Genomic DNA, 11,036 nt, shown 5'->3' with positions numbered 1-11,036 from the left:
AAAAGGTTCAATAAAATATTACTGAGAAAATTTTATTCAATGATTTCGATATTCACTTTGGTTGTTCTTATTATTTCGAACACGTCTGTACATATATATAATGATTTATTTAATATTTACAAGACTTCAGCAAATGGCGTTCTCTTGTAAAAAAAAAACTTGATATACCCTTACGAGCAATATAAGGGCACGTGACATTTTTCTCCATCCATAGGAGAGTAATCTAATCTTCGATGAAAAAATGCAACTCCGTATCCCATTACTTACCTGTCTTCGTGAAGCGTTTACTGAACTTCAATTAATTTTTTTTTTGTTCACAAAGCCTTAAAAAATGTATTATTTCAAATATTTATAATAAGTCAATTAAATCCCTAATATAATAATATGTATGAGTATTGACTCCTCTACTCAATATTATATTGCATATTGTCTTAAGAGTCACGGTCTGTCTAATACATACAGCATATATGCAACTTTACAGCTATTAGGCCCACTTAAAGCGCTGTCTCTTGGCATATGCCTACGGCGTGCGAATACGCTCACATTACTCAACGTCCAGCACGGCAGCAAAACTAAAACACACACTTAGCTACAGTGTCTGTATGGATTGCTAAGCATATATGGATGGGTGTGTAATTGTCTTTTACAAAAACTGCATGCTGACCTGTGTGTGCATTGTCTGTCAGCGCCAATGTCTCATATCCTTGCATTGAACTTAGATGTGTGCGATAAAAATCGATTAATTGGAAACCAAGGTTAGGATGGGCTATACGTCGACGGGCAATGCCTTAAATGAATAATAACTAAGATTTCTGTGTGCAATATAAATGTGCTAAATTATTATAGGCATTTCATTGTTTATAATAGCGGTTGTTCAAGGATATACATATACATCTCCTAAAATGCAAAATAACGTAAAATCACTTTTTATAAGCTTACAGGCGATGAAAACGGTTTAACAGAAACCACTCTTTTTGAAACATAATTTGACTTTTGGATATAAAATGGTTATATATGGATTAATATATTGGTTATATCGGACAACGAATGCTGGTAATTTTATGTTAAACATATGCAATACGATATAGTGAATTGTAAGCAATAAAAACTCAATTTCGATTTTTTCGATGATACGTTGTTTTGCAATTTAGGTGACAATATATAGGTACTTATATATGTATGAATACATACAATGCCACCTCAAAAATATTTTATATACACTTCAAAGAGAAATTCTTTAAGCTTTAGAGGCTTATTTATGTTTCTATTATTATTATTACTTTAATTTTTTACCTAATTTATCATTTCCTAGTCTATTTAGTATATTAATCATATTTCCTGTCTGCCTTCCACAGGTTACGTTCAACAAACGCAAATTCGGTGTCATGAAGAAGGCCTACGAGTTGTCGGTTTTGTGTGATTGTGAAATTGCGCTTATCATCTTCTCATCCAGTAATAAATTATATCAGTATGCTAGTACTGATATGGATAAGGTCCTGCTCAAATACACTGAATATAATGAGCCACACGAGTCACTCACGAATAAGAATATAATTGAGGTAAGACAAAAATATAAGCAAACAAGCACAATACCCATTAGATTAACAAAAGCGGTTGAGAATTTCTGAATTATTTTCAGGAAATTGATTTTACATGTGGCCTAGAATTGTTGCCTTTTTTCATTTCAAGAAAATCGTTTTAAGCTCAATCCAACGGTTTCGCGACCAGTTAATGGTCATATCAGTCAGAGAGCCTTGCTCTACCTTCTCTTCTTCAAACTTTCTCGTCGTTTGGGTTTCGGGAAACTGTATATGAGTCTGGACTCACTCAAACTGAAGAACGACAAACTTTTTTTGAAAACGCCAGACCCAATTTTTGGTCTGCAATTGGGAGCGACTTTACTCGGCATATGGATGTTGATCGTTATTTGTTGCTAAGGCGGTTATAAATATATAGAGTTTCTATATATTGTAGTGAATCGCTTAAAGTTCTTTAAAGTCGCTTCTGTTTGTAACGTGTGCCTGAAAGATTGGACACTACAATGAAATCAAAAAATAATAATAAATAAATCTCGTATACATGGATGTAATTAGGGGACAATTCTTTGTTTCCCGCGTTTCTAAGCTCCGATTCCGTCAGTTGTCTCTGTTAAATAATGAAATCGATGAATACAATTTTTGGACCAAAACATAAGATTCAGTTATTTAGTGTTAAATTACCTACAAACATGCTCAACTATCAACCATGCTTTGCTTTATTCCTCTTATTATCTTTTATCCATTTTATTATACTCATCTCCATACACATCAATTATTGACGTCGCTTGTCAAAGCTATCAGCTCCTGTTGCTTACATTGAGTAGCTTTGTGTAAATAGAATAGTGAAGGTAGTTAAATCAGCCGCCTGAGTGTAGGCTATAGCGTATGAAGAGAAAATGGCAAAAAATGGAAGACAGTAAGCAAACATTTGCGGCGTGTGAACTCGTGCGCAATAAACCGCTAACTGGTTGTTATTTCGATGCACACATTTTTATTAACATATTTTTTGAAACAACAAAGCTAACAGCGCTTTTATGCATCGCTCAACCGATGCTTCAAATTATGCAGAATAAATTGAGTGTAAATGACAACGCACAAAGACTTGTTGTGGTTTACTTTACATTTATTTATACAAGTATTCAATACCGAAATTCTTTAGTGCCGAAATTTCGGGATTGCAAAGAATTTTTCGGGATAGCAAAAAGTTAAGTTTTTAGACATTAGTTATGCAATTTTTATTAATTTAAAAGTAAAAATTTTGAATATACGAAATCGGGATCCCGAAAATCACAACGATTTTTAGTGTCAATTAAATAAAAAAAAGTAAATGTTAGATGTGTTCAAAATTATTTATTAATTTTTTTTAATTATTTATTAGCAAAAAATTTTAATACAGATGTCGAAATTATAAATTGGAGATTTTCGGGATTAAAAAATGTTATGTTTAACTGTTTTAAAAATTAATCTGAAATTTTCGGGATTTCAAAACTAAAATAAAACTAATTTAAATTTACTAAAACAATTTTGTGTTTAAATGTATTTAAAAATTAATGTTGCCATTGAAAAATCTAAAAAATTATCGGATTTTTTTCGGGACTAAAAAATTTTCTGTTTAAAAATTTNAACCATATCGGGATTTTCGGGATTACAAAAATTTTTAGTTTAAGTTTTTTAAAAAATTGTATGTTTATTTAAAAATTAATTTTGCTATTAAAAACTGTAAAAAAAATTATCGGGACTACATCCCGGAATTTTCGGAATTAAACAAATTTTTAGTTAAAATTTATTTAATAGTAAGAATTTATTAGTCAGAAAGTAATACAAAGTCAAAAACAGTGAAATATAACGGCTATTTGTTTGACTTGAAATGTCAAATAAGTCAAGTTTTTAGTATGTACTTGCCGCAGCAGTACTTAGTGCCTTTATCATGAAAATAAATATAATCACACATAATATATACATATGTATGTAAGTATGTCGGGTATGCCTCTTTTTTTTTAATTGTCAACAGTAAAATTTTCAATATCGACAGCCAAAACACCGTTCAGCGATTTCATTGTTAACTTTACTTCTCTCGCACCTCCCACATGTTTACACCAAATTCGGCGAGACACCTGAGTCGTCAGTTGTTTACATTATCACTGTTTTGGCATCTCGTTGACACGTTGTGCCTTTGCACCTTTGCACCTTTCGCCTTGCCACACTTACAAACCTATGCATATAAGACGCTGTGACACTCTACCTTCCACCTTTCAAACATATTGGTTTGTCTAACTCTGACTTACAGCGCTTCCGCCACAGTTTCGAAACTGCGTTCATTCATACTTTGCTCTCGAATTTATTATTTCTATGCTTTGTGTCGCACTTTGCGCTTTTATAATGTTAATTCCCGGCATATTTACATAATTTTACATTTATCGTTTACGAAATTAACGCGTTCCGACACTTGCATTTTGTGTTGTTGGAGAAGACCGCCAGTTGAAGTTGGCGCCTGTGAGCGCGGTAGAGATGGCAATATACAGCTGATGCTAAGCAAAATGTAAGCACATTGAACACATGAATTTTTGTATTTTTTACTTAGAGGGTGCAACAACCTTGAAGTAAACCGAATTTCGGTTCCGCACTAAAAAAAAAATGTATGAAGTCATCAGTGAAGTTTCGAAACAAATAATAAAGTCTGGTCAGCTGATTCCGAATTTCAACAGTCGTCCGCACTAAGCCATTCATCGTGTTCTTATAATTAATAATAAGCAGATAATATTCTTCGTTGAACTTAAACTCTGTTCCACATCTTCAATGTTCTTTTAAGAAATTTTCGAAAATTTTCGAAATATTTCGTAAAGCAACTTCATTCACTGCGAGGTTTTTCCTCTATCCAAATCGTCTTTGTCATTAGTCCAAATCGTAACTTCTCTGTCTGTACTCTACTTACGCACTTCCTTTTTAAAGTATTTATTTTGGTTAGTCATCCAGATCCCGGAAAGTTACTCGCCTTATATGGTGCAGTTACGACGCCAAGACAAAGAGTATAGAGCCAAAGAAAGAATCATCATCTTAACTTATACCTACCAAACCAACTTAATAATGACAGGAGTGGAACGTACTCCGAGGCCTGACAAGCTTTTAACAGAATGGAAGTCTTGTTGTTAACTCATCAGCCATTCTGCGTGGTATCACCTCTGCATATTCAGTTGACAGAATACCTTGACCCTCTGTCCAGGGTTCAACCAATTCATCTTTTGTCCTAAGCATGGTCCGTGTTAAGGAAAGAGACAAAAGTCCAATAGATTTTTCAGTAACCAGGCTTTCTTAGATTATTTGCTTTGGCTTACCTGATAAGACTAGTTATTTAGATCCTCATCTTGACTTTCCTTGTAAAACCACTCTTCTGACTTTTCTAATATGAGGTTTCTGAACAGAGAACTAATATCATATTTCACTTATTTCACTTATACTTTATTTTTATAATTCAATACCAAAAAAGTTATTTTAATGAATCATTTTTATCTTAACTCATCTGTTTTTTTTTTTTTTTGTACTTGCAGAAGGAGAATAAAAATGGCGTCATGTCACCAGAATCACCCGAACAGGAAGCCGATTTCACACTCACACCCCGCACTGAAGCCAAATATAATAAGATCGACGAAGACTTTCAGCTGATGATACAACGCACTCAAATGGGCGGAGCGAGCGCATCCGGACGCAATCTTGGTAATACGAATTACACACTGCCGGTATCGGTGCCGGTGCCGGGCGCTTACGGCGATGCCATGCTGCAGGCGAGCCCACAAATGTCCCACACAAATATAAGCCCACGGCCGTCAAGCTCAGAGACCGACTCAGGTGGGATGTCCTTAATAAGTTAGTACGGAGTAGTGTCGCGGCGCACACACCACCATTTTCTTCACTTATCGTTGTGTTCTGTTTATCGTTATTTTCTTGTTCTTGTTCTTGTTCGCTTTTTATTTTTATATTTTTTTGTTTGTTTTCTTACGGAATGTTTTTGTTCGTTGTTGTTGTTTTGCATTGAGTTTGTTTTTACTGTTTTTTTTTTTTAGTTTATTCATTTTTTTATTTTGCTTTCTACTTTTCATTTCGCTTTTTTGCAAGTTTTAATGTGTTTCATTATTTTATCGGCGCGCAAATGCATTTCTCGCTTTGTTTGTTTGCATGTATTTTGCTCGATTGTGTTGCCAATGTTGTTCGTTGCTTTTCATTCTTACTTTTTTGATTTTTCAATTACTTTATTAGTTGTAATTTCGTTTAGATTATTTTTGTTATATAATATTTTTTAATCGATTTTGGGTTTGAACTAAGCTCATTTTTGCTGGTTCTTAAAATATATTTTTAGGCTTTATATTCCTCGATATGACTGATAGCTTTTATTGTTTTCTGTTATAGTGTAGAATGGAAGTTATTGACATTTCGAAGACTCTTTGGTATGGCACCTAAGTTTATGATGTTTCTAGGTCCTAGCACAGCTTGTAAATTTTAAAATCAAGTCAATGAAATGTTTTTATTGATAGAAAAAATAAGCACTATATCTCATATCTTAAAGAGTTTACCAGTTTCGACTTGTGTGACAGCTTTTTTCAAGACATAACCTTTCATAAACACTATTTAGAGATATAAAATGAGATAAGACAACATACGGCTAGTTAAAAGATGAGAATTGCAAGGTGACCTAAAGTCTATTGTGCCCTTTCCTAAGTCACTACGACCCACATAGCTCCAGCATATTGATAAATTCGATTAAACTGCTGGATTGTAGTGAGGCGATGTATTCACTATTTGGACACATGTATCCAAGGGCCTTTATACTGCCTCTGCAGACTGCTAAGTAGTCAATTAGCAGATGGTAAATTAAGTTTTGGAAGTAACTGATATTTGAATTTCTGAGGAACTATTATGTAGCTTTCTAAAGGCTCAATAAAAATAACTTTCAAAAGAATAAAACATACTGGGAAAGTCATTGTTTAAGAGCTACAGAGGTGGCTTTGATTTCTTGACATGTTTCATATATGCAACAATTTGCTCTTTAAATATTATATTACTCAAGATCCGTCATAAAAAATGGAAGTTTTCCAAAAACTATTTCTATATTCTGAATAGGGTATATTAAGTTTGCCACGATGTCTGCGACACCGAAACGTCCGAGTCCCACAAAGTTTATATACATACTATATATGTAAGTGATTAGTGTAATGACCTCAGTCAGTTGTTTTCTTTTCCCTAGTGGCGTTGTAGTGGTTAGTGTAGTGGTTGGTCTGTCTGGATATATGCGAAATAGTCCCGAAGTTTGAAACGTATTGATCTGAAATTATGCAGATTTTGCTTTGTTGCAACCCCCGATATCGGACTACTACATCTTGTAAGAAATCTTGTACCTGTAAAGAGTTCGGCATCGTCACAGCCGAATTTAACATATTTTCTCTTATTACTTCTATATGATGCAATAATGTCAAACCTCCAAATTCCAGATAGCAGTCAAAAGTAAAATACATCCATATGTAATTGCAGTCACATCCGATAAATAAGCACCACATACAAAATTATGATCGAAAAGCACTAGCAATTTGATTTTAAACGATTTATGTCTGAATAGCTTTGAACTTTTAAAAGGCCATTGCTCAAAATGTAGTATATAGTATATAACGTATTTTTAAATTAAAGCAATATGAATTTAAAATTTTTACCACACAATTTTAATATTTTGCACATTACTTTGAATTTAATAATTTTTGCCCAACGTGCATTTTTTGCACGCCAAATCCGCATATATGTATATATAATACTTAGCCGGTGTACCTAATATTTGGCCCATAACTGTAGTTTGAAATCTGGGGTCAACAGCTTTATGCTGATCTAAATAGTTATGGCCGGGTTAGTCTGCTACCCAAAAACTACTAAAATGTCGGTTATAGACGAATTAGTCTGCTACCCAAAAACTACCAAAAAGTCGGTTATAGACGAGTTAGTCTATTAACCAAAAACTACCAAGAAGTCGGTTATAGCCGAGTTAGTCTATTACCTAAAAACTACCAAAAAGTTGGTTTAGAAATATAATATTGTAAAAATGTAGTCAATAGCTTTATGGTGATCTAGGCATTTAGTCGACTACCCAAAAACCTGGCATAAAAATTTGCAATATTATAATTTTGTATAAAAAAAATTAATTTTTCTTATTTTTATTTAAGGTTTATTGGTTAGCTTTTCTGAACATTTTATTTTATTTTTGTTGTTTTAATTTTGCTTAATTTATGCTTATATTTTCGTTTTATGCATTTCGTTGATTTCATTTCGTTCATTTTACTGCACGCACCGTTTCGAGTATGAGTTTCTTCCAGTAATGCAACAAAAACAAACAAATTCAAACACTGGAAAGAAACTATTTGTATTATATATATATTTTTTTGTATTTTTTTCTCTAAAGCAATGCAAAACGAAATTTTTCTCTTCTCTTTTCTTTTCTTTTACCACAACCACAAATCATCAAACAAAAAAATCAACTCACCAATATATCAAAATATATATATCTACATATAACTGTGTGTGTTTGTGTGTTTATGGTCAAACGATAAAACACCACTGCATATATATATATATGTAATACAACAACAAAACAAACAACAACCACACAGTTTATCCATCGGGTTCCATGTTGGAGATGTCAAACGGTTATCCGCATTCACATTCGCCGCTTGGTGGATCGCCCAGTCCGGGACCGAGTCCAGGTTTAGGTGGGCGTCAAATAAAATTTGCTTTAAATTGAAAATAATACCAAAGCCAAAGTTAAGCTCATACATTGTAGTGCCCATTAACAACTTACTAACATTTCACCACATTAAAAAATATTCTCAACACACATCATTAAATACTAACAACAATTAATGTCACATTATTAATTTTAAGGTCGAGAAATCGAAGCATCTCTCTCTGTGCTTACATATTTATATAATTACACCTTATAATACCCTTATATATTTATTTATAACTGTTTAATATTAAGTGTGATGAATTTCTTTATATATATTTACCAAAACCACTAACGACAGCAACATTACATAACACATGCTTGCCTCTAGGCACACGTTTTCACACCCCCTCCGCTAGTATGCCTTATTAACCGTTTAAATTGTATACTCACCTTCACCGCACCTCAAAATTCACCAACTAACCACTCCGTTGTGCTTACAACTACATTTTATGTTACTTGCATTTGACGTGTGAAATTCTAAAATTATTCTCTCAACCTCAAATTTATAGCTCATCACCTGTCACACAAGCAACAGTCACCGGGCGGCCAAAATGGACGCGCTTCCAATCTACGCCTCGTCTTACCAACACCACTTGCTCAAAATATGTCAACTGCAGATGAGATTAGCTACGGCGATGTGAGTAGTTGTAAATGAAGTTCTCTTCTGTTTTAAATATAACTTTGCTTTCATTTTGGTTGCCACCGAACAGCAGCGACACAATCAGGCATCACTCAATACGCCCGTGGTGACGCTGCAAACGCCCATACCCAATATGTCGGGCTACACATTTGGACCGCAAGATTTCTCTATGAGTTCCTCCGATGTTATGAGTTTACAGCCATGGACCACACATCAGGGACTCGTACAGCATACGGGGTGAGTAAATTAAGACATTAGAAACATTTTTTTATTTCAAGATTATGTGCGAAAGCAGCGGAAATATTGTTGTTGATGTTATTGTAGCGGCAAAAAACATTCCTGCAATAATTTCGAGGACTGACGCCGAGTTCACTGTCCTTTATAAGTTAAAATGTCTGGTTCTAGTAGTTGTTAAAGCGGCAGAAAACATTCCTGCAGTTTTTCCGAGGAATGGGTTTGAGTTGACGGTCCTTGACTGAATGAAAATCCTAGTCCGTTCCGTTTATATAGACCCTACTGAATACTTACATAGACGGTTATACGGAATTTTGAAAAGGTATGTTCGAAACTCGAGGGTGACTGTCCTATATTAAAAGAAATAGTTTCATCCCTTACTCATCCTCCAGTTTCGAGAATAATTTACCAATATTCAGTAGTTCCGCCAGTACATTCCACATTACCATATAGTAAACGTCTCGGAAAGCTGGGGTATGAAGCGAACAATATTTGCTCAATTCCTATGACAGCCGGTTCTACATTACCGGAATTGCCTCCAACTTCATCCGGACCAGATCAGTTGTTCAGCGATCTAACTCCGTTTAGATCGGCAAGATTAATAATCAACCAACCAAATAGATCGTTTTTGGTAAAAAATTTCGTACGCGCCATTGAAAGGGAGTTCTATTCTGTTATTGCTGATAGATGAAATTCTGAACAATTTAATGGTTAAGCTCGCAGCAGTACCTTTCCCGTAAACTTACCCAGAAAATAATATGTATGGCGAATATAGACAGGAACCTTGACTTTGTTTTTAACGACGGTTCGTAGCTATGTACGTGTATCTATGTTAAGGTCACGACTAAAAACTTATCTTTGTATTAAAAATTTCCACAACAGCCGGTACTATTTATTTGACTATTATTTCTACCTCAGTTTGGATCGGTATATACCTATACTGTGAAATTACAGAGGACTTAAGGCTTTATGCTGTGCTTCTTTGGATGGGTACACATTGCGAGAGCACTGGGAAGCCTAAAATTTACAAAATCACAACTCTGGATAATTACTTGCCAGATTAAATCTTCCAAAGATATTGATCAACTACACGAGACTAGACCACAGAGAACTGGTCCACACCTCAATAAATATTAAATTTGGGGACCTTGGGTCCACCGTTTTTACCGCTTACTCATACTTCTGAAAATGAAAAGAAAAAAATGTCTTACTGATTAAGCTCAGAAAGAAATGAAAATGCTTATTTTTCTAACTTCACGACTTTTTTCTCGCATACAGACTGCCCCATTTGGCCGTACCGAATAGCACACCACCGCCTGCCACCTCGCCCGTCTCGATCAAAGTCAAATCCGAGCCACAATCACCGCCACGCGATCTCTCCGGTTGCCACCATCAGCAGAATAGCAACGGTTCGGCGGGCAGCAGTGGCAGCGGTGGTGGCGGTGGCGGTGGCGGCAGTTCATCCAACAGCGTCTCCACTGCCAATGCACTCGCGCTTTCCAATATGAATGCGACGGCGGTGATAGCGGGCGGTAGCGGCGGCGTCAATTCGGCGTCCGAGCAGGCTGCCAATCTGAGTGTACTAAGTCATCCGCAACAGCATCTAGTGATGGGCGGCTCAAGGCCCTCCTCCACGGGACATTTAACGCCAACGCAAGGAGGTAAGCGTAAATTAAATTTTTTTTGTATTTTATTAATTTCATTTTATTTGCGCAACAAATATTTGGCAAGTTTTAATGCGCGCTAAGTGCTCTATTTACTACCAAGTGATGCTAGTTGACGTAATTCTCTTCCTAAATAACTAAAATTTTAAATGCTAGATTTTTAATTATATTAATTTAGTTTTTTTTTATTTCTTAATTTGTTT

The 11,036-nt window shown here is 34.9% G+C and overlaps 2 protein-coding genes across 2 annotated transcripts in view; both read left to right on the top strand.

Moving 5' to 3' along the window:
* The window catches only part of LOC108971207 (myocyte-specific enhancer factor 2), a gene marked incomplete in the record, with an annotated part of 66,503 nt that overhangs the window by 49,610 nt on the left and 5,857 nt on the right, over positions 1-11,036 (top strand). The window contains 6 exon segments of the mRNA XM_018937098.1: positions 1,356-1,559; positions 5,084-5,399; positions 8,180-8,278; positions 8,805-8,932; positions 9,006-9,172; positions 10,448-10,830. Coding sequence (XP_018792643.1) covers positions 1,356-1,559; positions 5,084-5,399; positions 8,180-8,278; positions 8,805-8,932; positions 9,006-9,172; positions 10,448-10,830 — 1,297 coding nt within the window.
* LOC108971206 (putative fatty acyl-CoA reductase CG5065) overlaps positions 10,757-11,036 on the top strand; it is an 80,300-nt gene continuing 80,020 nt past the window's right edge. Inside the window, exon 1 of the mRNA XM_018937095.1 lies at positions 10,757-10,830. The gene's annotated coding sequence lies outside the window, so the exon portion shown is untranslated. The remainder of the gene's footprint in view (positions 10,831-11,036) is intronic.

This window comes from Bactrocera latifrons, unplaced genomic scaffold (genome assembly GCF_001853355.1).
Source record: "Bactrocera latifrons isolate USDA-ARS-PBARC rearing strain unplaced genomic scaffold, ASM185335v1 scaffold_33, whole genome shotgun sequence".
Lineage (NCBI taxonomy): Eukaryota > Metazoa > Arthropoda > Insecta > Diptera > Tephritidae > Bactrocera > Bactrocera latifrons.
This window is presented reverse-complemented; position numbering and strand designations above follow the sequence as displayed.